We start from the raw sequence: 27,721 nt of genomic DNA, 5'->3' as shown, positions 1-27,721 counted from the left end.
GAGGACCCCTCCAAAGACTGTTCCACCTGCACCTGTGCAGGGGCAGACTCGACCACCTGGAGAGGAGGCAGCATTGCGGGTACTGGTGGACAGGGGTGCAACGGGTGAGACATAGGAGTGCTTTGAGTGACGTCCCAACTTCCATGTCCCCTTTCGCCATTATCCCTCTCCTGGGCCAGGCCCAAATCACTCCTACCACCCGGCTGGTGAACAGTGTGGTGGACATGTGTGATGTGTTGGAAGGCCACTTCTAAAGTATCTGCCAGCCTGTTTAAGGCGGCAGAATGTTGTTCACCCTGAGTCCAAACGGGCATTGTCAGGGCCTGAATGGACTCATTTGTGAGCCGTGCTTGAAGCTCCAAAGAGGCTAGCCTTCTCTCCATCGCAGACATTCCCGCACTTATCTGTAACACTTTCTCAGACAGTTGTTGGCGTCCCTACGTTCCTGTGATACTATCTCAGAGATTCCCTCCCGCACCTGTGCCACCTTTCCATTGATGCAGGAGTTGGACTCCTCCATCCTCTGTGCTATTGTGGAGAGTGCGCGTAGCACTTGTTCCAGCACCTCCCAAGTGTGCTGCTGTCCCTCGGTCATTCTCCTTTTAAAGGACGGCCCCCGGGATTCAGCATCTGCGTCCAGCTGAGCAGAGCCTGGAGAGGAGTGCTCCCACCAATGCGGACTGTCCACAGCTGCCCCTACCACCAGTGTCTGCTCATGCTCACTTGTGTGTGGTGACTCACCAGGTGCCAACCCAACTAACTGAGGACTAACCCACCAAGGAGTGAGTATCTGCGCTGGTGGATGGCTCACTAAGATATCACGGTGCACCCTCAGAGGCCGGCAGGTCCTCTGAGGAATCGCCCTCTGCTGTCACTGCGGTCGCTGAAGGCCCTGTAAGAGAACAGAAAGCAATATTAAGCATCATCACAGATGTGTCACGTTGCGATGAGCATACTGAGATGTTGAAGGTGGCAAGCCATGTTATCATCAATTCATGTTGTGTGTGATGAATGTTAAAGTTGTGTCACCAGATGTTTGTGGAGTGCCAGTCTCGCTATCCCCTACGGTCCTCGCCCTCTCGCGTGCATTTTGCGCTCTCTTCTCCTAGAAGGGGAGAAAGAACAGACGTGTGAGTGAGTGTTGGTGAAGTGGCAAACTGATGAATGCATTGCTTTGGATGAGGCTGACCATGAAAGAGGTGCATCAGAGGGTGAGTATGAGACAGAGACATCACATTGGATGAGGATTAGGTTGAGTGGTAGTGGTGGGGTGATTAATGGGGAGGTGAGGAAGTGCAGGTAAGTTGAGGATGAGCTTTAAGTGGGTGTGAGGAGTGATGTGATAGAGTAATGTTGGCAATGCAGAATGAGTTGTGGCAGTGTGGGCGGTGATGTAGAACACGGAATGTAGGAGAATCATTAAGTGTACTCACTTTGGCTGACCTGGTTAGGTCATTGAAATGCTTCCTGCATTAGATCCAGATGCGGGAGATGTTGCTGCTGCTGGTGACCTCCTTTGCCACCTCGAGCCAGGCCTTCTTGGTGGCAAAGGCAGGGCACTTTCTCCCGCCCGCGGGGTAATACACTTCCCTCCTCCTCCTCCTAATCTTGTCCAGTAGCACCTGAAGTGAGGCAATGTTGAACCTTGGAGCAGCCTTGCCCCTGTGCTGCTCCCTTGTGATTTGTGGGTCTTTGCTCCAGCAAAAGCCTTTGGAGCAAAGGCCATTTAAATAGAGCTCCTCCAGCCTGTGATGCGGGTTCGCAGTCTGCCCATTGCACAGCTTTCCGATGACAAACCCAGAAGCCACGTTAAGTGGCACCAATTCAATTGCAATCGCATGCGAAACAAACATATTTTATTAGTCGGGTTACCCACGTGCCCATTCACTGCCCATCCCGCCTCCATTCTAATATTGGGGCATATTCCTCTATTTTTAAAGCCCAGGATCCCATATGCTTTTCTCAACTTGTCCTACCACCTTCAAAGATTTGTATACATACACCCCCGGGTATCTCTGTTCCTGCACCCCCTTTAGAATTGTACCATTTAGTTTATATTGTCTCTCCTCATTCTTCCTACCAAAATATATCACTTCTCGCGTCAAATTGCATCGGTCATGAGTCTGCCCATTTCACCAGTCTGACTATGTCCTCCTGAAGTCTGTTACTATCCTTCTCACTGTTCACTACATTTCCGAGTTTTGTGTCATCTACAAACTTTGAAATTATGCCCTGTATATCCAATTAATATATATTAAAAAGAGCAGTGGTCCTAATACCGACCCCTGGGGAACACCATTATATACTTCCCTCCAGTCGGAAAAACAACCAATCATCACCACTCTCTGCTTTCTGTCCCTTAGCCAATGTTGTATCCACGCTGCCACTGTCCCTTTAATCACATGGACTTTAATTTTGCAAACAAGTCTATTATGTGGTACTTTATCAAATGCCTTTTGAAAGTTCAAAACACATCAACCGCACTACCCTAATCAACCCTTTCCGTTACTTCATCAAAGAACTCAATCAAGTTAGTCAAATATAATTTTCCTTCAAAAAATCCACGCTAGCTATCATTTATTAATCCATATTTTTCCAAGTGACAATTTTGTCTTGGATTGTTGTCTCTAAAAGTTTCCCCACCACTAACATTAGGCTGGCTGGCCTGTAATTGCTGGGTTTATCCCTCTCCCCTTTTTTGAACAGGGGTGCAATATTATACAACTGTAACATAATTTCCACCCCTTTGTGACTCTTCTGGTCTGGATGTTCTGGTTGAAACGGTCAATGTTAACCTGTGGGGTCTGATGAAAAAGACCACAAGGAAGACTACAGGCTCACCTGCTTCCCATATTCAATCCACTTTCCATACTCGTCCTTCCAATACCAGAGCCATTCGGTGGTGAGGATGTAATGAGGAGGTTTTGTAACTGAGGAGGCTGTGGAGAGACGTCTGACCTGGCTCAAGCCACTTATCATCGCTTTAAAATCAACAAGTGACGATCTGTGATAAGAACATAACAAGCGTAGGAAATATATTGATGGTGCAGCTGGAATAGATTCTATCATAGGAAGTCTGGTCAACCCCTTCCCTTCCCTCCTCACTAAAAGCCAATGTCAATGGTTAGCTTTAAGGAAGCATCACAATCGACAGCTATATCGCTGATAAAAAGAAGCAGGAAAACTGGTGGAGGAGAGAGCCAGAGGGCTAAGGGAAAAGCCTCGAGGTCATTTTGTTCATGAGCCTCACCAGTCACCAGGCAGGCATATGGTGGAACCTCCAACATCTGCATTCCAACATCACCCGGGCTCCGCCACCGTCGCCCGCGCTCCACCATTATCTGCACCATTGTCTCCCATGAGTTTCACAGGACAAAGCCTTATTGAGATACTGCCCTCATTGTGTTTCTCTTTCTTAGGATATGGGCATCGCTGGCAGGGCCGGCATTTATTGCCCATCCCTAGTTGCTCTGAGAAGGTGGTGGTGACCTTTCTCCTTGAACCGCTGCAGTCCATGTGATGATGGTGCTCCCACAATAGTGTTAGGCGGGGAATTCCAGGGTAGCAACCCAGTGATGACTGTGCAGCCTCTTTTGTTATTTGTGTGCCATCTCCTCTTCTCGCTGAGTACAACTGCACAATAGGGTAAGAAATGGCCAGGCTCCGCTGCCAGTGTGGAGCCTTGCTCATCAGGAGAATCAGGCACGGAGGTCAGTGCTTCTCATTCAAAGCACTCCCGATCCTCCGGTGATTTAAATTAAGATTCTCCGATTCTGCTCCCAGTGAGTATGGCTCTGCACTGAAGGGTGAGGGTGAAACCTTGCAAAATTACCCCAGATATTTCTTATTTGTGTTGTACTTATCTTCATTTCCATGCCGTAGGCATTTTGTTGTACCACATGCACAAGACTAAAAATTGGGAGACTCAGTTATCTGCCTTTTGGCATTAAACAGCCAGAATGGACCCCTCCATTATAAAAGGAAAAAGACTTGCATTTCTATAGCGCCTTTCATGACCTTAGGATAGCCTAAAGCACTTTACGGCCAATGAAATACTTTTGAAGTGAATTTACGCACAGCAAGCTCCCACAATGACTAGATAACCTGTTTGTGATTTTGGTTGAGGGATAAATATTGTCCAGGACACCGGGGAGAACTCCCCTGCTCTTCTTCGAAATAATGCCATGGGATCTTTTATGTCCGCCCAAGAGGACAGACAGGGCCTCAGTTTAACTTCTCATACGAAAGATGGCCCTCCGATAGTGCAGCACTCCCTCAGTACCGCACTGGAAGTGTCAGCTTAGATTTTGCGCTCAAGTCTCTGGAGTGGTGAGAGTGCTACCCACTGAGCCACGGCTGAATAATGAAGGTTACATTGTATCTAGGAGGGTGAAACTCCAATTCATTGGTCTACCCCACTCTTCCCATAAATGGGAGCAAATGAGCTTCAAAATAAAATGAGAGATGTTAAAATCTTAATTGAAACCACTTGTCCCATCACGTAACAAAACTAAGAATTTTTTGCTACTTAATCAAGACTTAAGCTTCTAGAGGATTAAAGAAAAAGAGTTGCATTTATATAGTGCCTGATCATGCCCTCACGATGTCTCAGAACACTTAAAACCATTGGATTAAAACCTACTCCTCAATTTTAAAATTCTTATCCTAATGTTCAAATCCCTCCATGACCTCGCCCCTCCCTATCCCCGTAACCTCCTCCAGCCCTACAACCCTCCGAGAACTCTGCATTCCTCCAATTCTAGACTCCGAATTCCCTCCCTAAACCTCTTCACCTCTCCATCTTGCTCTCCTTCTTTAAGACGCTGCTTAAATCCTGACTCTTTGACCCAGCTGTCCTAATGTCTCCGTCTTTGGCTCAGTGTCAATCTTTGTCTGATAACGCTCCTGAGAAGCACCCTGGGACGTTTTACTACGTTGAAGGCGCTATATAAATGCAAGTTGTTGTTGATTACTGTTGTAGTGCAGTCACTGTTATTACCCAGGCAAAGTCAGGAGGTAATGTAAAATGAACTGATCCATCAGATACCCTGGGTTTCCGTCAGTGTAGCCGGGTATTACTCGAGGATTTAAAGAGTTCTGCTACCGTTCAGCCACTCTGGGTAAAACATCAGAATGTACCTGGTCTTATTAGGATCGCAGTAATCATTTTCTATCTTCTCCATATTCGGGAGATCTTTCCACGCTTCCTCATAAACCTGCCATCTATAAGGGAACCTGAAGTGAACCAGTTTACACCGATCTGATTGCAAAAGGAACCATGAGAGGAGATTAGTTTAAATGAGTCACATTTTATGCTTTTGAGAGTCTCATGAATTTTCCAATTTTCTTTCGTCTTCCTCCCCCACGCCTCCACCTTCTCACAGGGAGAGTGGCTCCTCTGGGTATAAAGGGGCTTAAATTGGACTTGGGCAAAAACAGGCGATAGCGAATCGACAGCCCGTTTAACATCCTGCACGGAGGATTATGGACTTTTTAATACCAGTTTTAAGGAAACTAAAAAGAAACCCTGGATTGCTCCAAAAACAGGATTTGGTTCAAAGTATTAACAACAAAGGATAGAACACAGAACTGTTAACCGAACTGCTTGGGAGTCTAACTGAGACGATGTACTTTCGCAGAGATAAGGGACGAGATTAAAAATAAGGCAGCTGCCCAGCTCAACCTTGAGAGATTGTGGGAAGCTCAAACATTAGAAAACTGCTTTTGTATCAGAGAGAGGGAGAGAGGATGGAAAGTTACTGAGGAGTTTGGTTTTCCAGCAGACAGAGTATAAAGAACTGTTAAACCCTCTAAAAGAAGAAAAGGCTGCAGTCGGTGGGGAAGAAGGAAGATGTCAAAAATGTATCCAAAGATAAGGACGTGATAAACTTTGTTTTAGGCGTTATCTGTACGCTCCCTTTAAGACTGTATTATTGTTAACTGTTTATTGAATAATTGGTAGAAGTAATAAAGCATTGTTGATTTTACCAATACGTTGACTGATGTTTGTGAATGATCTTCCCTCTGGGTTTGAACCTGAAATCTATAAACATTGGAGTGAAATCCTACATCACTGACTTCAACGAAAATCAAGCGGGGTGTAAAACAGGCTGGCAATTTGTGATCGCCTGTTTTGCACTACTGCCCAAGACCAATTTCACCCCCCACAGTTTCAAAGGCACCAGAAACCCTTTTGTACCTTGCCCATTCTTCATGCATGAAGCCCGGATGGCTGCTTAACCAAAAATGAAGGCATCAAAGCTCAGCTCATCGCTAGACATAGCAATATCATAAACAAATTGAAAAACAGTGTGTGAAGTAACAGGAAGAGTGTGTCAAGGAACCGTTCTTAGTCGATCACTGGAGGATGCCCCATGGCATTGCTCAGTGTATATTGGATGATACAATGTTTTACAAGGACAGGAGTGTTAGATCGTGTAATGTACAATGGATTATTCCGCTAAGATTCAGTTGTCTCCCCTTAAAGCCACAAAGTCTAGTCGTCAAGTAAACAGAGACCGAGGTCAATCAGAGTTTAATTGTTGTTTGGTTGAGGAAGTTTGCAGATTGGAGCGGGCTTATCACTTTAAGGCTGCAAGTCAGAGCCACTTAACATCTTCAGATTGTTTTGGGTCTGTAACAAAGTGTGATGCCCAAAATGTGATATCTACACATGGTCTTAGAGCTCAAGACTTTGAACCCATTCTGTGTAAAATAATAATGGGAATGAATTTCCCCACAGTGAGTTACTCCGCTGTTACACAATTGAAAAGACAACTGGTGGTGCGGAGAGATATTTACACGAGAATTCCCTGGATCAGCTGATTTGCATACCCAATGGCGCAGTCATTACCATAATTCCCGTGCAAATAGAGTGTAAATAGCTGGAGTGCATGGAAACTGGGGTGCACACATCAGCACCAGATCAGGGGACAACCAGGTAAGGAAGGGGCAGTGCTCGTCTCACTCACTTGACTCTTGAATTTTACTGCGTGCCTCATCAATCATTTTTTTAATCATACTTTTCACGAGTTATGACAGCAACATCAGCAGTAAGAAGGCAGCAGGGCATGTCACCAAGACTGAGAGGAAGAGCACAGAACTCAGTATTACAAATTCGGATCTGCTTTAGATATCTTCTAGGTTTCAAATGGTGTCAGTTGCTGCACACAGCAATACAAAATAACAAACACGCTAAGCATTCTCCACATTGGTGGGCCAGCTGGGTTGACTTGGAACAAAAATGAACTTCTAACTCCCCTCCGGTATCCTCATCTTCAGAGTCTGGGCAAGAGCCTGCCCCAGCAGCTTTCTGTTTATAAACCGGACTGTGTTTCTGTCCCTATTTTATCTCTCCATTTCACAGTCAGCCCCTGCAAGAGCCTGGGTCCAGATATTTCCTGGAAAAAAAGTGGGGGTGAGGTGTTTATCGATTACCTAGACTATCTAATGAATTGCTTATTGTTATTGGTCTTTGGGAAAACAACTTCTATGCCTGGCCCATTAGCATTTTAACCAACTTTCGTCTCTGCTGCTTTTATAAAATAACTTGCGCAGATACGCTGTGTTTTAAAAACTGAACATTTAAATGGAGCTCTTTCCAGAATCTTTTCTGTGGTAAAATCCCGAAATGCGAGAGTAAGGTTCGCAGTGGGACCGTCTGCACGCACCCAATTCACCCTTTAGGCCTGGGGTCTAGCTGGAAACGCTGTGTTATTTTACATATAAGGATTGTTTTCTTCCCCTTTGGAGATTCGGTTGTGGTCGGATTTTCAGTACCTTTAAAGCTACAGTTCTTCCTGACGAAGTAGAGACAGATTTCCTCACTGTCCATGTCACTGCTGGAAGACTGTCGGGATCTAGGAGTCCTCTCTGTGGGAAGAAGATCAAAGCACAGGAAGACATTCCATGTCATTATTTATCGAGATGAACTGCCCCAACCCTCTAGGGCAGTGATTCCAATAACTGTGTGAGCAATTCCTTACTAACTCATTCAAAAATCAAAACCAGAAGACCATTTCATAGAAACATACAACGCAGAGGCCATTCGACCCATCGTGCCTTTCAAAGAGCTATCTAATTAGTCCCACTCCCCTGCCCTTTCCCCATAGCCCTGCAAATCTCTCCCCTTCAAGTATTTATCCAATTCCCTTTTGAAAGTCAAATTGAATCGGCTTCCACCACCCTTTTCAGGCAGTGCATTCCAGATCATAACAACTCGCTGTGTTAAAAAAAAATTCTCCTCATCTCCCCTCGGTTCTTTTGCCAATTATCTTAAATCTGTGACCTTTGGTTACTGACCCTCCTGCCAGTGGAAACAGTTTCTCCCTCTCTGCTCTATTAAAACCCCTCATAATTTTGAACACCTCTATTAAACCTCCCCGTAATGGAGAACAAGCTCAGCTTCTCCATTCTCTCCACATAACTGCCTCATCCCTCGTACCATTCCAGTAAATATCCTCTGCACCCTCTCCAAAGTTTTGACATCCTTCCTAAAGTGTGAATTATAATTCACATAATTTGAATTATCTGATCATTTTTTTCTTTGAGCACTAAATTCCTACTTTACTGTGTTAGGAACATAGGAACAGGAGTAGGCCATTCAGCCCCTCGAGCCTGTTCCACCATTAGACAAGGTTATGCCCTTTTGTTCTGGACTCCTCCACCAGGTGTAATAGTTTCTCTCTATCTACCCTATCAAATCCTTTAATCATCTTAAACACCTCAATTAGATCACCCCTTAATCTTCTAAACTCAAGGGAATACAAGCCTTTTCTGTGTCCTCATCACTTAACCCTTTTAGACCCGGTATCATTCTGGTGAATCTGCATTGCATCCCCTCCATGGCCAATATATCCTTCCTGAGATACGATGCCGAGAACTGAATGCAGTATTCCAGATGGGGCCTGACCAGAGCTCTGTACAGCTGTAACATAACTTCCGCCCCTTTGTATTCCAGCCCCTTTGAGATAAAGGCCAACATTCTATTAGCCTTTTAAATAATTTTTTGTACCCGTCCACTAGCTTTTAGTGATTTACTGTGTTTGGGTACAGACCTGATACGACTGCAGTCAGAAAATGGCGATTTTCCCCACTTACCTTCACCATCGCATGGCCTGCAGTTTTTGATGCTGTAAATGTTCTGGTATATTGGCTGCAGGTGACGGATCAGCTCCGTGCTCAGGTTCTCTAGGACGTCAGAGCCGTTGTTCTCATGGAAACTATGAGAGCGTTTGCACTTTGACCCAAACTTGCAGGTGCCTTGGACATAGTGGAGGCAGATGTGAAGCTTGGTGCAAGCCTGCTTGAAGGTGCAGCCACCATAGCGACCAGGGCCTCTATTGTAAAACACGCAAACCTACAGAGACAGGAATTCACGAACATGAGTCCAAACCACACACACACGTCCAACCAGAAGACTGTAGAATGGCAACGCACAGATTACTGGAAGGAAGACAGCAAGTGGCAGGGAAGTATGTTCTGGGATTCTCTCAATGGCGATTTCCCTCACAAAGCACAGAAGACTGTGAAGAGATGTAGAAATGGGCTGATTTGGGTATATTTTTATGTGACAGCTGTGGCTCAGTGGGTAGCACTCTCACCTCTGAGTCAGAAAGTCGTGGGTTTGAATTCCACTCGAGAGACTTGAGCACAAAATCTGGGCTTACACTCCCAGTGCAGTGCTGAGGGAGTACTGCACACAGAGGTGCCGTCTTTCGGATGAAACATTGAACTGAGCCCCCGTCTGTCCTCTCAGTTGGACGTAAAAGATCCCACGGCACTATTTCGAATAAGAGCAGAGCCAATATTTATAAGGAATTGACAAACAATGGAGGTAACTCCATGATAACTGGAAATGAGAGCTGGTCCCCAACCATGGGCTCGAGTCAGATCAGTTTGTGGAAAAGCCAAGTCTGCTACATCAATACTCCCCTGGTTATACATTAATGGCAGAACACACAGGCAGCTACACAAAGGCCAGGTTGAAGCCTGCAGGGTTAAGGCCTCTGAGAGCTGACAGACCATTTATAACAACAACTTGCATTTATATAGTGCCTTTAATGTGGTAGTGTCCCAAGGTGCTTGACACCAAGCCACGTCAGGAGATATTAGGACAGGTGACCAAAAGCTTGGTCAAAGAGGTAGGTTTTAAGAAGCGTCTTAAAGGAAGAGAGAGAGGTAGACAGAGAATTCCAGAGCTTGGGGCCGAGACAGCTGAAGGCATGGCCACCAGCGGTGGGGCAAAGAAAATCGGGGATGCGCAAGAGGATAAAATTGGAGGAGCAGAGAATTCTCAGATGGTTGGAGGAGGTTACAGAGATAAGGAGGGGCGAGGTCATGGAGAGATTTGAATACAAGGATGGGAATTTACAGACAAGGCTACTAGGACTGAGTGAGGACCTACCCAAGGGCTGTCTGTGTTCATCATACCTCACATCGCTATACCTCTCTCCGGCTCTCACGCCAGGAGTTGACAGGACAGCGCGTTAACAATGGCTAAGAGTGAATTGAAGCGGAGCAGCCTGAGTTTGCCTGGTTCGGAGCTCCTACCTCAGGCAGCAGGGACGAATCGTTCTGGAGCAGAAGCCGACGCAGTTCCATCTCATCCAGGTGTTGAAGTCTGTTAGCGCACAGGACAGCGGCGTTGTGGAGAGAACGGATATCGTGCGAGAAGATGCAGGTAGTCCTGAAAAGGAAACAAAAGAGCTAGCCCAGAAATTTTCCAATGCAGTATTGCACTGTCAGAGGTGCCGTCCGTCTGTCTTTCTTTCTTTAGATGGACCCCAGGTCCAAAGCGGGGAGGGAAAAATCCCTCTCTCCCGAAGGTACTACCTCATCCAAGCCCCTCATTCTTCGTGTGTAAGTGCCCAGACGGTGGATGTCGGCAAGATATTCAACTGCACAGGGCATCGCGCCAGACATCATACGATGTGCAAGGCACGTGAACTCCCAGCAAAGGTTGCCAGATATCAGTCGTAGCCAGAGCCTGAAATAAATGCTGGAGAAGCTCAGCAAGTCAGGCAGCATCTGTGGAGAAAGAAACAGAGTTAACGTTTCAGGTCGAAGACCTTTCCTCAGAACTGAAAGATGTTAAAAGCTTGTGTTAAAAGTTAACATCTTCCAGTTCTGAAACGTTAACTCTGTTTCTTTCTCCACAGGTGCTGCCTGACTTGCTGAGCTTCTCCTGCATTTCTTGTTTTTATTTCAGATTTCCAGTATCCGCAGTATTTTCCTTTCGATAGCCGGAGCCTGGCTGATTTTGCCCTCCCTAGCCCTGGGAAGACTGAGGCTAACTGTATAAAGCCCATCTGCATCATCCTGGTCAGTAGGGCCGAGGTACCAGCTGTGAGGTGTACGTCACAACTAAGGGAGCGGTGGAGTCAGCGTGAAGGTTGTACTACATCCCCTTTTAATTAAAAAGAAACCTTGAGGTGGTTACTTCCTCACACCAGGCCTGCCTCAGAATTAGCATTCCAGTGCCTTGACTCAGTGGGTAGCACTCTTGCCTCTAAGTCAGAAGGTTGCGGGTTCAAGCCCCCGTTGCAGAGACCCAAGCACAATAGCTAGGTTGACATTTCAGTACAGTACTGACGGAATGCTGCACTGTCAGAGGTGCCATCTTTTGGATAAGACTCGATAATAACCGAGGCTCCATCTGCCCTCTCAGGACGATGTAAAAGATCCCATGTCTTATTTCAAGGAAGAGCAAAGGAGTTCTCCCTGGTGTCCTAGCCAATATTTATCGGTCAACCAACAACACTAACAAAAAACAGATTATCTGTTCATTATCTCATTGCTGTTTGTGGGACCTTGCTGTACGCAAATTGGCTGCCGCATTTCTGACATTACAACAGTGTCTGTAACTTCAAAAAAGTACTTCATTGGCTGTAAAGCGCTTTGGAATGTTGTGAAAGGTGCAAGTTCTTTCTTTTTTCAGTGTAGCAGAGTTCAATTTGACAATCTGTAAAACCTCTGAACGTTTACCTCTTGTCAACGGTGATTCAGCACAGCTCCTTATATATCAGCTTCACACTACTGCGATGCACTTTTGCCCCTGGAGTTAGACCCTGCGTTAAAAGGACAGTTGACTCCAGCAAGGACATCTTCTCCCGCTGCCTCATGGCAGAGGAAATAGTTCCTCCGGATCTACCCTATCGAATGCAATCTATCTTTCCTGAGGTGCGATGCCCAGAACTGAATGCAGTACTCCAGATGGCTCTGTACAAGGCTTCTATACTCAAGGGAATACAAGGCAAATTTATGCAATCTGTCCTCATAATTTAACTCTTCGAGCCCTGGTATCATTCTGGTGAATCTGCGCTCTACCCCCTCCAAGGCCAATATATTCTTGAGGTGCGATGCCCAAAACTGAATGCAGCACTCTAGATGGGATCTGACCAAGATTCTGTACAGTGGAAGTGTCACTTCCTCCCCTTTGAATTCCAACCCCCTTGAGATAAAGGCCAATATCGCATTAGCCTTTTTGATTACTTTTTGTTCCTGTGCACTAGTTTTTAGTGATTTGTGTACCTGGACATCCAAATCCCTTTGCTCTTCCATTGTTCCTATTCACTCAACATTATGAAAATATTCCGATGTCTTTTTCTGATCCAAAGTGGTTAACCTCACACTTCCCCACATTGAACTCCATCTGCTACAGTTTTGCCCACTTACTTAATCTGTCTGTGTCCCTTTGTAACTTCCTGCTCCCATCTACACAACTAACTGCAGCTCCTGACTTTGTTTCATCTGCCAACTTGGATACAGAACTCTCTATTCCTTCATGAGGACATAAGAAATAGGAGCAGAAGTAGGCCATATGGTCCCTGCTCCATCATTCAATCAGATCATGGCTGATCTTCAACCTCAATTCCACTTTCCTGCCCGATCCCCATATCTCTTGATTCCCCTAGAGTCCAAAAATCTACCCATCTCAGCCTTAAGTATACTCAATGACTCAGCATCCACAGCCCTCCGGGATAGAGAATTCCAAAGATTCACAACCCTCTGAGTGAAGAAATTCCTCCTCATTTCAGTCTTAAACGGCCGACCCGGTATCCTGCGACTATGCCCTCTAGTTCTTGACTCTCCAGCCAGGGGAAACAACCTCTCAGCATCTACCCTGTCAAGCCCCCTCAGAATCTTATATGTTTCAATACGATCACCTTTCATTCTTCTAAACTCCAGAGAGTATAGGCCCATTCTACTCAGCCTCTCTTGATAGGACAACCCTCTGATCCCAGGAATTAATCTAGTGAACCTTCGTTGCACTGCCTCTAAGGCAAGTATATCCTTCCTTAGGTAAGGAGACCAAAACTGTACACAGTACTCCAGGTGAGGTCTCACCAAAGCCCTGTACAATTGTGGTAAGACTTCCTTACTCTTGTACTCCAACCCCTTGCAATAAAGATCAACATGCTATTTGCTTTCCTAATTGCCTGCTGTATCTGCATGCTAACTTCTTGTACCAGGACACCCAAGTCTCTTTGGACACCAACATTTAAGTCATTTATCTGGTGAATAGCTGTGGCTCCAGTATAGATCCCTGAAGACCACCACTTGTCACATCCCACCAATCAGAGAATGTTCCCTTTATTCCTACTCTCTGTTTCCTACCTCCCAACCAATTAACAACCCATGTCACAGGGTTACCTCCAATTCCATGCACTTTCATTTTTTCCAACAATCTCTTCTGTGAAACCTAATCCAATGCCTTCTGGACGTCCATATGAACACTCATAGTCACTTCCCTATCCACCATGCCAGAGACCTCCTCAAAAAATTCAACTAGATTACAGAAACATGACCTACCCTTCACCAATCTATGCTGAATCTCTTTGATCAATTCATACTTGTCCAAATGCTCAGTCTATCTCCATGATGAAAGATTCCAGTAACTTCCCATGTTAAACTGACATGTCTGTAGTTACCTGGTTTCTCCTTCCCTCCCTTCTTGAAGAATAGTGACATTTGAAATATTACAATCCAAAGGCACAATTCCTGAATCGAGAGAGCTTTGGAAAATTATTACTAACATATCTACAATTTCCTCACCTATTTCTTTTAATATCCTTGGTGGAAGCCATTAGGTCCTGGAGATTTGTTTATCTGAGGTCCTATTATTTTTTCCATTACCGTCTTTAAAAAATTTTATATCAAATACATTACGTCCTGACTCAGCACAAGCTGGGAAGTGAACCTGGGACCTTCCTGGTCTATGTGGCTCAGACATTTACTCGATAAACCTGCTGTTACCCAACTTGTTCCTTAAATGTGTTATCATCCTGTAATCCTTGCAGTATCCTATGTACCTAAGAGAGTCTGGAGAAAAGCTATCTGACCCACCAAGCACATTTCAGTCCTGTATACAAAGAAAGAAAGGCTTGCATTTATATAGTGCCTTTCACAACCTCAGGATATCCCTAAGTGCTTTACAGCCAATTAAGTACTTTTCTTTGAAGTGTAGTCACTCTTGTATGTAGGCAACGTGGCAGCCAATTTGCACACAGCAAGATCCCACAAACAGCAATGTGATAATGTTTTAGGTGAGGGATAGATATTGGCCAGGACACTGGTCTTCTTCGAAAATGTGCCATGGGATCTTTTACATTGACCTGAGAGGGCAGACAGAGCCTCAGTTTAACATCTCATCCAAAAGACAGCACCTTCCCACAGTGCAGCACTCGCTGGGAGTGTCAGCTTTGATTATGGGCTCATGTCTCTGTAGTGGGACTATGAACCCACGACCTTCTGACTCAGAGGCAAGAGTGCTACCCACGGAGCCACGGCTAACACCGTGATGATATTTTATCAGAAGTATTTGGATATGGTTGTTTTTATAACTGATGCGGTGTTTGTACGGTTACGTCACGGACCCACTGGGTCAAGTGGCAGAGCTTAAAGGGCCATGAAGGAAGGTGGGGCTTGCTTTACATCAGACCTAGGACTACGTAACATCAGGGCTTGGGGAGAGGGAGTATCACTTGTGGTGGTGATGATGGAACTAGGATTCACCAACGGCTGGGAGGAAGTGGTGGGGGGGGGTGGGGGGGGCGGCGAAGAGACCAGGGTTTAGTTATAAACCAGCAACAACTTTCATTTATACAGCAGCTTTAATATAATAAAACATCCCAAGGCACTTCACAGGAGCGTTCACGTAAGGAGATATTAGGACAGATGACCAAAAGCTTGGTCAAAGAAAGAGGTTTTAAGAAGGAGAGAGAGGCAGACAGGTTTAGGGAGGGAATTGGGCTTTGGGCTTAGGCAGCCAATGATGGGGCGAAGGAAATCAGGGGTGCACAGGAGGCCAGGATTGGAGGAGTGCAGAGAAACACAAGAATGAGAATTTTTAAATCGAGGACCAGGAGCCAATGTAGGTCAGCGCACACAGGGATGATGGGTGAATGGGACTTGGTGCGAGATAGGATATGGAAAGCAGAGTTTTGGATGAGCTCAAGTTTATGGAGGGTGGAAGATGGGAGGTTAGCCAGGAGAGCATGTGGTATGATCCTGTAACTCTACGTTATAGAGAGTATCCTAGGGCGCACCAAGTCCCGTTCATCCATCACCCCTGTACTTGCTGACCTATATTGGCTCCCGGTCTGTCAACGCCTCAAATTTAAAATTCCCATCCTTGCGTTCAGAGCCCTCCATGGCCTCGCCCCTCGCTATCTCTGAAACCTCCGCCAGCCCTACAACCCTCCCAGATCTCTGAGCTCCTCCAATTCTTGCTCTCTATACAGCCCAAATTTTCATCACTCCATCATATCTTCAGCTGTCTAGGCCCTAAGCTCTGGAATTCCCTCCCTAAACCTCTCCGCCTCAATACCTCTCTCCTCCTTTAAGATGCTCCTTAAAACCTACTTCTTTGACCAAGCATTTCATCACCAGTTATAATATTTCCTTATGTGGCTGGGTGTCAAATTTTGTTTGATAAAGGTCCTGTGAAGCGCCTTGGGACATTTTCCCATGTTAAAGGCGCTGTATAAATACAAACTGTTGTTGTGCTGTTCTCCCAAACCCTCTCCCCCTCTGATGCAGAGCGCCTACGGTAAAATGCACCAATTTTGTGCCCAGTCTCATTCCTCCTACCCCCAGTGCGTTGGGGTTAACACAAAAAACAAGAGGGGCCATTTACCTTCCTTTGGAGAACTTGCAGTTGTCGAAGAGGAAGAATTTGCAGAGATGGAGCTGGCCGCAGCCGCCGTCGCAGTTCTTCTTCAAGAAGTCCTTGCACAGCCTGGCCGCGCTGACAGCAATGACCAGGGTGTCCTCGGTCAACTGCGAGCCCGGCAGCTTGGAGCCCTTGCCCGGCACCATCGCGAAGCACCGATCATCTCCCAGCACCCGGCTCAGCTCCCCGTCCGACACCTCGAAGTACCTGGAGATCTCCCTCCGCAAGGAGCTGTAGTCCAAGGAGCCCCGGTGGGAGCACAGCATCTTGTTGGTGTAATCTCGGATCCTTTCCAAAGACATCGCCCCTGCCTAGGCCGGTTCTCCCCGAAAGTGTTTCTCTTCTCGCCCCCCTCTCTTCCTCTTCTCGATCCAGGAAATGGATAATGAAACTGAGTGTTTGAGCTGGGCCTCGCCTCTTCCCCACAGATTGGCTGCTGTCTCTCTGTCGGGGTCAGATAAGACGATTCGTCTTGTACACAATAGACACAAAAGAGGCCTTTACAGCTGGGAAGAGAGATTCAGAGAGTAGGAGACACCCCGACACAGAGAGAGACTCCGACTCAGAGAGTAGGAGACACTCCTACACAGAGAAAGACTCTGACTCAGAGAGTAGGAGACACCCCTACATGGAGACAGAAAGACTCAGACTCAGAGAGTAGAAGACATCCCAACAGAGAGAGAGAGAGAGACTCAGACTCAGAGAGTAGGAGACACCCCTACACAGACAGAGAGAGAGAGAGACTCAGAGAGTAGGAGACACCCCTACACAAACAAACAGAGAGAGAGACTCAGACAGTAGGAGACACCCCTACACAGAGAGAGAGAGAGAGAGACTCAGAGAGTAGGAGACACTCCTACATAGAGAGAGAGAGAGAGAGACTCAGACTCAGAGAGTAGGAGACACCCCTACACAGAGAGAGACTCTGACTCAGAGAGTAGGAGACACCCCTACACAGACAGAGAGAGAGACTCAGACTCAGAGAGTAGGAGACACTCCTACACAGAGGGAGAGAGAGACTCAGACTCAGAGAGTAGGAGACACTCCTACACAGAGAGAGACTCTGACTCAGAGAGTGAGAGAGTAGGAGACACCCCTACACAGACAGAGAGAGAGACTCAGAGAGTAGGAGACACTCCTACACAGAGAGAGACTCTGACTCAGAGAGTGAGAGAGTAGGAGACACCCCTACACAGACAGAGAGAGAGACTCAGAGAGTAGGAGACACTCCTACACAGAGAGAGACTCAGAGAGTGAGAGAGTAGGAGACACCCCTACACAGACAGAGAGAGAGAGACTCAGAGAATAGGAGACACTCCTACACAGAGAGAGACTCTGACTCAGAGAGTGAGAGAGTAGGAGACACCCCTACACAGAGAGAGAGAGACTCTGATTTAGAGAGTGAGAGACTCAGCGAGTAGGAGACACCCCTACACAGACAGAGACAGAGCGAAACTCGTACAGAGACTCACACAGATACTCAGTGAGAGAGAGAGGAGCATACACAGAAAGACACAAAGCAGAGAAGGAAGGAGACTCAAATATATTCCCAGGGAGAGAAATGGCAGGAATCTCTAACAGAGAGGGAGGCTCATGCACAGTGAGACATGGAGAGAGCATAGAGGGCAATCATACAGAGCTACATGCTCATAGAAAGAGATATTTAAATACAGACAATGAGGCTCAGAAAGAAAAACATAGTGAGAGAGAGAGACACACACAGATTAACGAAAGGAGAGAGGGAGACCCATACACAGAGATCACAAAATAATTATCAATGAGGAAAACCATTCGACCCATCTTCTTTCATCCATCCACAAAAATCCTAATGTCCCTCCTCTCCACTGTAGCATCCAATTATTTCTTAAATAACTCCAGGTTTTTTGCCTCAAATACTTTATCTGGAATCTACTCCAAACACTGATTATTGATTATGTGATTTTCTGATATCAGGAACTACCTTTCACTAGTTTGCCTTAAAATTACCCCTTACTGGTATGAATCTGTGTCCCCTTGTCCTGCTCTGTCAATTTAATTTAAAGTAATATTCTAGATATACCTTTTCTATTCCCTTTACTGTCTTCTAAACCTCTATAAGAACTTCTCAGATCCTTCCTTTCTACAACAACAATTTTTAGCATTTATATAGCGTTTTTAATGCAGTAAAACGTCCCAAGACGCTTCACAGGGGCGTTATCAGACAAAATGTGACACTGAGTCAAAGGAAGAGACATTAGGTCAGGTGACCAAAAGCTTGGTCAAAGAGGTAGGTTTTAAGGAGTGTCTTAAAGAAGGAAGAGAGATTTAGGGAGGGAATTCCAGAACTTAGGGCCCAGGCAGCTGAAGGCACGGCCGCCAATGGTGGAGCGATTAAAATCGGGGATGCACAAGAGGCAAGAATTGGAGGAGTGCCAAGATCTCAGAGGGTTGTCGGGCTGGAGGGGGTTACAGAAATAGGGAGGGGTGAGGCCATGGAGGGATTTAAAAACAAGGATGAGACTAGGCTAAGAAGCCCAAGCGTCTCCGCACTTCCTTCATAACTCAAATCCCTGAAACCAGGGATCAGCCTTGTGACTCTTCTCTGCATTGTCTCCAGCACTTGTTTCTGGTGATCAGAACTAGACGCCATGTTCATGGTGTGGTCTGATCAGAGCAGTATATTACCTCCTCTGAGTTATATTCTACTCTTTTGGTTGTGTAGTCCAACAACCTATTGGCTTTGTTGAATGCTGCACTACATCGGTTGGACATTTTAGCATCCAGTCTACTAAGACTCCTAGTCTCCTCTCCTGCCCATATCCTAACTCACACCAAATCCCGTTCACCCATCACCCCTGTACTCACTGACCTACATTGGCACCCGGTCTGGCAATGCCTCGATTTTAAAATTCTCATCCTCGTGTTCAAATCCCTATCTCTGTAACCTCCTCCAGCCCTACAACCCTCCGAGATCTCTGCGCTCCTCCAATTCTTGCCTCTTGCGCATCCCTGATTTCCGTTGCTCCACCATTGGCGGCCGTGCCTTCAGCTGCCGAGGCCCTAAGCTCTGGAATTCCCTCCCTAAACCTCTCCCCCTCTCTCTCCTCCTTTAAGATGCTCCTTAAAACCTACCTCTTTGACCAAGCTTTTGGTCACCTGTCCTAATATCTCCTTATGTGGCTCGGTGTCAAGTTTTGTTTGATAATCGCTCCTGTGAAGCACCTTGGGACATTTTACTATGTTAAAGGAGCTATATAAATGCAAGTTGTTGTTGTCGGTCTCTTTCAACATCAGGCTGAGCTATTTGAACACCATTGATGGAATACAATTATTCCTTTGTCTTTACACGTGTTTGAATTAAATTTCATCTGCTGTTGTTCTGCCCAGTTACATTTGTAGACACACACACACAACACACACACAGATAGAGACTCAGCCATGATCAGAGACTGTGAGCTTCTCTCCCATCAGTGCAGACTGGATTCAATGCTAGGTCTCCCGGTGAAAGGATAATGTGCTGATCAACTCTGTCGGCTTGTACCCTGATATTTTTCTTTTTTCTTATTAAGGCATTGCATGGGTGTGGAGGAGTAAGGCTGCGAAGGAACTGGTTTAAAAAAAGGCAAGGATTTTGAATTCAATGCCTTCGGGAAGAGAAAGCCAGTGAAGGCTGACAAGGAAAGGGACGTAGGAGAAAGAAAGAAAGACTTGCATTTATACAGCGCCTTTCACAACCTCAGGACGTCCCAAAGCACTTTACAGCCAATTAAGTACTTTTTTGAAGTGTAGCCACTGTTGTAATTTGTGGGACCTTGCACAAAGCAAGGTCCCACACACAGCAGTGTGATAATGACCAGATAATCTGTTTTAATGTTGGTTGAGGGATAAATATTGGCCAGGACATCAGGGAGAACTCCCCTGCTCTTCTTCAAAATAGTGTCATGGGATCTTTTACGACTACCTGAGAGGGCAGATGGGGCCTCGGTCTAATATCTCATCCAAAAGACGGCATCCCTGAGAGTGCAGCACTCCCTCAGTACTGCACTGGAGTGTCAGCCTGGATTATATGCTCAAGCCTCTGGTGTGGGACTTGAACCCACTGTTGGATAATTCCTTCCTTATCATTTTAACAGATTCAAAAAGCTAGAGACAGTAATATGTCTGATAATTAACTTAATTTATTATTGTTGCAAAACATTAATCTTAGAACCCCGTACAGAGCAACAGACGTCAGCCTTATGTCTAACACTCACGTGGATAGGATTTGGTGAGGAACGGTGAAAATGGCTTCCCCAAATCTGTTCCTGCTACCTGGTCTTGAAGTTAAGCAAAAGTCTCCTTCCTGAGTAAAACATGGCACCTCTTTTTATACCATTTGATTTCATGGTCTGCTTCCTGCTGGATGCAACACTATCTGATGTTTTACAAATCCCAGTTCTTTGAACAGATTACCAGATAGGGATGAGGGGCCTCATGTCTTTTCATACCATACTGTCACTTCTTATCATTGCTTTTCCCGAGCCATAGCTTTGTTGTACAAAACCTTTGATGTATGCTCTATAAAAGGCAACCCATTGCCTTTTATATTGCAGCAATCTCCCTTCCTTCATAACCCCCTGCTGTGATTAAAAGCCTATGGGCGAGACATTTGGCCATTTAGTGACCGTTGTTTCGGCGCTACACGGCCTCCAAATGTTCCAAAATGGTGTCCGATATGCGCGCATACGCTTCTAGCGTTATATGCACTAGACGCCACCCTGGTAAAGGTGCGCAGATAACGAACGCTGACAGCACGTAAAGTAGGGAGAGTACGCGTTAGATCAGTGTGCAATGCTGATTTAAAGTGATAGACACCATTTTGGCTCTTAACGCTCCACTCAACGTATTGTCTTAACCACAAACACCTGAACATGTCTTAGAGTGCCGGGAGGATCCCCACCAGTGCTATTTAAAGGGACCATGCAGGATTAGTTGATGGATTATTCATTTTGGCTTCTGATGCATGTTTTTGGAGGTCTCCTACACTTGAATACTAGGACTAGGGCATGGACTAACAGCTAGAGCCAGGCCTTGCCGGAGTTAAGTTAGGAAATGCTTCTACATGCAAAGGGTGGTAGAAGTTTGGAATTCTCTTCTGCAAACGGCAGTTGATGCTATCCCAATTGTGAATTTTAAATCTGAGATTGATAGATTTCTGTGAACCAAGGGTATTAAGGAATATGGGGCTAAGGAGTTAGGTCACAGATCAACCATGATCCCACTGAATGGCGGAACAGGCTCGAGGGGCTAAATGCCACTGACACTTACTGCCTCCTGTTATGCACCACCTTCTGCAAGAAAGCAAGAAGTGTGACGGTGAGTGTCCTGCAGGTTGCCTGGGTGATGTGCCTGTCATTGTTTGAATAGCTGCCAGTGTGTGGCCTGTGAGTTGTGGGTGGGCGGCTTGCAACAGTGGTAATGTGTAAGGGTGAGAGAAAGCATCTGATTGGAAGAGTTGAGTACTGATTGAAAGAGTCTGTTGTTAGGTGGGTGATGGGGGGGTGTAGTGTGTGGAGGAGTGGATGCGGCTAGTGGTGCAGTTGATGACACTTGACAGTTGACTTCACTCACCTCGACCACTCGTGTCAAAACATTGAACTTATTCCTGCGCTGCATCCATGTTCGTGGTGCTATGCGCCTGGCATTGACATTGTCCCCTACTGTCTCCCACTGCCTCTTGGGTATATGTCTGGAGGGCCTCTTGTCACTCTCCGGATATCGGATGCCCCTCCTTCTATCTACCACTTGCACCAAGGCCTCGAGTGCATCAGCAGAGAAACTTGGTGCACACTCACTCACAGGGTTGGTACAAACTCAGATCGGCAGATTGGTGAGGTCTGGCATGCAGATTGGAGGATGTGGGATTTAGTAGTGCGCAACCTTTAATCAAATGTTTTAACATAACTCAACAGTTTGTAAACATAGGGATGGGACCTGCATCTGTGTTTTACATGTGCGACATCCTGATCTCCATTTAGACTCCGTGCGGACCCATCTTATGTTTTGCAAAAAAAAGGTGCTGGTTGCCTTTAAGAGGTGTGAGCAAATCATGTGATATTCCTCCCCTGCCACCCCACCTTGCTGGTGAAAAGTGCAAACCTGTTGAGAGCATTGCAGCGAGGCCTGATTGCTGGGCTTCTATCAGGTAAGTGACCAGGCAGCACGAATGTCTTGTGTTGCCTGCATCGGAACTGCCGGGTGCAGGTTAATCATGGACCGTGATGCCGACACCTGGATTTGGGGGTTAACCAATTTAACCTCCTATGTGTTTTAATCCTAACAATCCTTTAAGCTCAATATTATCCACCTGGCTTATTTACTTAATAATCTATATGTACAGTACAATGTCTTTGGCCCTGAAACTCATCCTCTCCAATGTTCCCTGCTTCACTGAGGTGAGAAGACAGCATTGACAAGAACACAATTTAAACCAATTCTGTCTACATTACTGTTCCAACTTTGTTAGAAATAAAGTTAATGTAAAAACATATTGACATTCTTACACCCACACCCATCTGACTCAAAGGCGAATGTGCTACCACTGAGCCACAGCTGGGGAGTGTGACAATAGTGTGGGGTAGGTGTAGGGGGCTGAATTTTGGGCATGTTGTAGTTTATATAGGAGAGGATTTGAGAGGATGGCAAATTGAGCAATGGACAAGTGAAGTCTGGAAGTGACAAAGACATGGTTGAGTGTTTCAGCAGTAGTGGGGAATGAAGTAAATAAAGAAGGAAAAAATTGTACCTACATAGCACCTTTCATGTCCTCTGGATGTCCCCAAAGTGCTTAACAGTAAATGACTTACTTTTGAAGTTTTATGTAGTCAAACATAGCAGCCAATGTGCACACAGCAAGGTCCCACAAACAACAATGAGATAAATGACCAGATAATCTGTTTTGGCAGTGCTGGTTGAGGGATAAACATTGGCCAGGCCACCAGGAGAACTACCTGCTCGTCTTTGAATGGTGCCATGTGATTTTTCGCGTCTTCCTGAACAGGAGAACAAGCCATAGTTTAACATTTTTATCCTTAAAGTTGACATCTCCAAAAATGCAGCATCCCTCAGTAAGGCACAGAAGTGCCAACCGAGATTGCAAGCTTAAACCCACGGCCTTCTGTCTCAGAGACGAGCATGCTGCCACCAAAACAAACTGACACCATGGGTGGCGGAGGGTGATGTTTCAGAGGTGATGGATAGGAACATAGGAACAGAAGTAGGTCATTCAGCCCCTCGAACCTGTTCTGCCATTCAATTAGATTCTGGCTGATTGTACCTCAACCCCATCCACTCACTTTGGTTCCGTAACCTGTGCAATAATTGTTGTCAATCGCTGCCTTACTTTTGAAATGTCAATAGTCACACCCTCAATGGTTTAGAAACTTGTGGCACAGTCAAAGAAGAATGACGTAATGGGCTTTGTTGGCTGTCACCAAGGGAATAACTGATCAACAGTAAGCCAAACAAACAGGTTTGTGTACGAATCTGTGCCAGATGGTAACTTTCCACAACAGCTGGAGGATCTTTTAAGTTTCTGACATATTTACCAGCTAAATTCATCTGAGTCACATATATGACCATACAAAATTGATGGGGAGGAAAGACCAGTTGGTCCATCAAGCCACACTCATGATGGCCGGAGCATCCCCCTCCCCTCCTCTGCCATGTAATCTCCTGGGAGAGGCAAAAAAAGAGAAAAATCCCAGGGCCAATAAGGGATGAAAGTACTCTGGGAAAATTCCTCTCCGACCCCCCTTGGACGATCGAAAATAGTCCAGGAGATCGCATGGACCAAAATGTTATCCATGAACACCTATATGATGTGATCTCTGCCGCAGTCAAGAATCATAGCAAATTTACAGCACAGAAGGAGGCCATTTGGCCCATCGTGTCCGCGCCAGCCGAAAATGAGCACCCAGCCTAATCCTACTCTCCAGCACTTGGTGCGTAGCCTTGTAGATCACGGCACTTCAGGTGCACATCCAGGTACTTTTTAAATTTGAGGGTTTCTGCCTCTAACACCCACTCAGGCAGTGAGTTCCAGACCCCCACCACCCTCTGGGTGAAAAAATTCTTCCTCAGCTCCCCTCTAATCCTTCAACCAATCATTTTAAATCTATGCACCCTGGTTATTGACCCCTCTGTGAAGAGAAATAGGTCCTTCCTATCCACTCTATCTAGGCCCCTCATAATTTTGTACATCAATTAAATCACCCCTGCGCCTCCTCTGTTCCAAAGAAAATAACCCCAGCCGATCCAATCTTTCCTCATAGCTAAAATTCTCCAGTCCTGGCAACATCCTTGTAAGTCTCCTCTGTACCCTCTCTAGTGCAATTACATCCTTCATGTAATGTGGTGACCAGAACTGTACACAGTACTCAAGCTGTGGCCCAACCAGTGTTTTATATAGTTCTAGCATAACCTCCCTGCTCTTGTATTCTATGCCTCGGCTAATAAAGTGAAGTATCCCATATGCCTTCTTAACCACCATATCTACCTGTCCTGCTACCTTCAGGGATCTGTGGACATGCACTCCAAGGTCCCTCACTCCCTCTACACCTCTCAGTATCCTTCCATTTATTGTGTATTCCTTTGCCTTGTTTGCCCTCCCCAAATGCATTACCTCACACTTCTCCAGATTGAATTCCATTTGCCACTTTTCTGCCCATCTGACCAGTCCATTGACATCTTCCTGAAGTCTACAACTTTCCTCCTCACTATCAACCACACGGCCAATTTTTGTACCACCTGCAAATTTCTTAATCATGCCCCCCTACATTTAAGTCTAAGTCATTCGTACATACCACAAAAAGCAAGAACCCTCTTGAAGGCTTACAGTGAGTCAGCACCTACCTCACCAGCCGGCAATGTATTCCAGAAGTTCACTACTCTCTGGGAAAGGAAGAACTGCCTAACATCAAGTCTATTCCTACTCTTACATAGTTTAAACATGTTTAAACACATGACTGCTGTTTCTAATTTATAGCATATTCTAGAAACGTGCTCGTACCTTTCTTATAAGAGGATTCGCAGTAACTGAATAAGTCAAATTCCAGTTTTATTGCAAGGAGAGTAGGATTTTTACTGGTGTTTGGAGATCCGTTCGCAACCCCTCAGATAATGAAGCAGTCCGTGCCTGCATGCAGCAAGACCTGGACAACATCCAGACTTGGGCTGATAAGTGGAAAGTAACATTCACGCCAGACAACATAAGAACATAAGAAATAGGAGCAGGAATAGACCATCCGGCTCCTCGAGCCTGCTCTGCCATTCAACAAGATCATGGATGATCTTCTACCTCAACCATTTTCCTACACCATCCCCATATCCCTTGATACCTTTAATATCTACAAATCTATCGATCTTTGTTTTGAATGTACTCAATGACTGAGCCTCCACAGTCCTCTGGGGTAGAGAATTCCAAAGATTCACCACCCTCTGAGTGAAGAAATTTCTCCTCATCTCAGTCCTAAATGGCCTACTCTTTATTCTGAGACTGTGACCCCTGGTTCTAGACTCCCCAACCAAGGGAAACATCCTCCTTGCATCTACCCTGTCAAGCCCAGTAAGAATTTTGTATGTTTCAATGAGATCACCTCTCATTCTTCTAAACTCTAAAGAATACAGGCCTCGTCTACTCAATCTCTCCTCATATGACAATCCTGTAGAATTCTGCAGTTTTCAAAATTACAGAATAGATTATTGCATTGACATGCACACTGGGTATACTATCTTGTGACATACATGAAATAAACTTCACATCACCTCAATTGAAATCACATGGTACTAAAGCACTTCAGATTGAGTTGCATTGCATATTTTCATCCTCTCCACCATGATGTATATTGACAGCAGAAGAAGTTTGTCAAAATATGAACAGGTGTTCTGCCCATAAACTCTACCGATATGTTATATAGAACACAAATTGTAATGTGTTTCATAACGTAACAAATCTCAGGTTGATAAACCAATCAAATTTTCCTTTTGTGATTTACATTACCCCAAACCCTCAGTATATGACTAACTCATAACACACTGAAACACAAGTGCCAGGCAATGACCATCTCCAACAAGAGAGAGTCTAACCACCTCCCCTTGACATTCAACAGCATTACCATCGCCGAATCGCCCACCATCAACATCCCGGGGGTCACCATTGACTAGAAAGTCAACTGGATCAGCCACATAAATACTGTGGCTACAAGAGCAGGTCAGAGACTGGGTATTCTGTGGCGAGTGACTCATCTCCTGACTCCCCAAAGTCTTTCCACCATCTACAAGGTACAAGTCAGGAGTGTGATGGAATACTCTCCACTTGCCTGGATGAGTGCAGCTCCAACAACACTCAAGCAGCCCGCTTGATTGGCACCCCATCCACCACTCTAAACATTCACTCCCTTCACCACCGGCGCACTGTGGCTGCAGTGTGTACCATCCACAGGATGCACTGCAGCAGCTCGTCAAGGCTTCTTCAACAGCACCTCCCAAACCCGCGACCTCTACCACCTAAAAAGACAAGGGAAGCAGGCACATGGGACCAACACCACCTGCACGTTCCCCTCCAAATCACACACCATCCCGACTTGGAAATATATCGCCGTTCCTTCATTGTCGCTGGGTCAAAATCCTGGAACGCCCTTCCTAACAGCACTGTGGGAGAACCTTCACCACACGGACTGCAGCGGTTCAAGAAGGCAGCTCACCACCACCTTCTCAAGGGCAATTAGGGATGGGCAATAAATGCTGGCCTCGCCAGCGACGCCCACATCCCATGTCGACGACACCTTCCATCACTTTGCTGATGATTGAGAGTAGACTGATGGGGTGGTAATTGGCTGGATTGGATTTGTCCTGCTTTTTGTGGACAGGACATACCTGGGCAATTTTCCACATTGTCGGGTAGATGCCAGTGTTGTAGCTGTACTGGAACAGCTTGGCTAGAGGCGCAGCTAGTTCTGGAGCACAAGTCTTCAGCACTACAGCTGGGATGTTGTCGGGGCCCATAGCCTTTGTTGTATCCAGTGCACTCAGCCGTTTCTTGATATCACGTGGAGTGAATCGAATTGGCTGAAGACTGGCTTCTGTGATGGTGGGGATATCGGGAGGAGGCCGAGATGGATCGTTCATTCGGCACTTCTGGCTGAAGATGGTTGCAAACGCTTCAGCCTTGTCTTTTGCACTCACGTGCTGGACTCTGCTATCATTGAGGATGGGGATGTTTGCAGAACCTCCACCTCCCGTTAGTCGTTTAATTGTCCACCACCATGCATGACTGGATGTGGCTGGACTGCAGAGCTTTGATCTGATCCGTTGGTTGTGGAATCGCTTAGCTCTGTCTATAGCACGTTGCTTCCGCTGTTTAGCATGCATGTAGTCCTGAGTTGTAGCTTCACCAGGTTGGCACCTCATTTTTAGATACGCCTGGTGCTGCTCCTGGCATGCTCTTCTACACTCCTCATTGAACCAGGGTTGATCCCCTGGCTTGTTAGTAATGGTAGAGAGAGGAATATGTCGGGCCATGAGGTTACA

General features: G+C 45.9%; 1 protein-coding gene across 1 annotated transcript in view; it reads right to left on the bottom strand.

Annotated features, from left to right (window-relative positions):
* parp12a (poly (ADP-ribose) polymerase family, member 12a) overlaps window positions 1–16,956 on the bottom strand; it is a 31,681-nt gene extending 14,725 nt beyond the window's left edge. The window contains exons 1-6 of the mRNA XM_067988046.1: window positions 16,139–16,956; window positions 10,552–10,687; window positions 9,100–9,358; window positions 7,780–7,872; window positions 5,140–5,260; window positions 2,842–3,004 (exon numbers count right to left, since the gene is read on the bottom strand). Of these exons, the coding sequence (XP_067844147.1) occupies window positions 2,842–3,004; window positions 5,140–5,260; window positions 7,780–7,872; window positions 9,100–9,358; window positions 10,552–10,687; window positions 16,139–16,476 (1,110 nt within the window). The 5' untranslated portion in view covers window positions 16,477–16,956. The remainder of the gene's footprint in view (window positions 1–2,841; window positions 3,005–5,139; window positions 5,261–7,779; window positions 7,873–9,099; window positions 9,359–10,551; window positions 10,688–16,138) is intronic.
* Window positions 16,957–27,721: the final 10,765 nt, after the last annotated feature.

Source organism: Heptranchias perlo, chromosome 7 (assembly GCF_035084215.1).
Source record: "Heptranchias perlo isolate sHepPer1 chromosome 7, sHepPer1.hap1, whole genome shotgun sequence".
Lineage (NCBI taxonomy): Eukaryota > Metazoa > Chordata > Chondrichthyes > Hexanchiformes > Hexanchidae > Heptranchias > Heptranchias perlo.
This window is presented reverse-complemented; position numbering and strand designations above follow the sequence as displayed.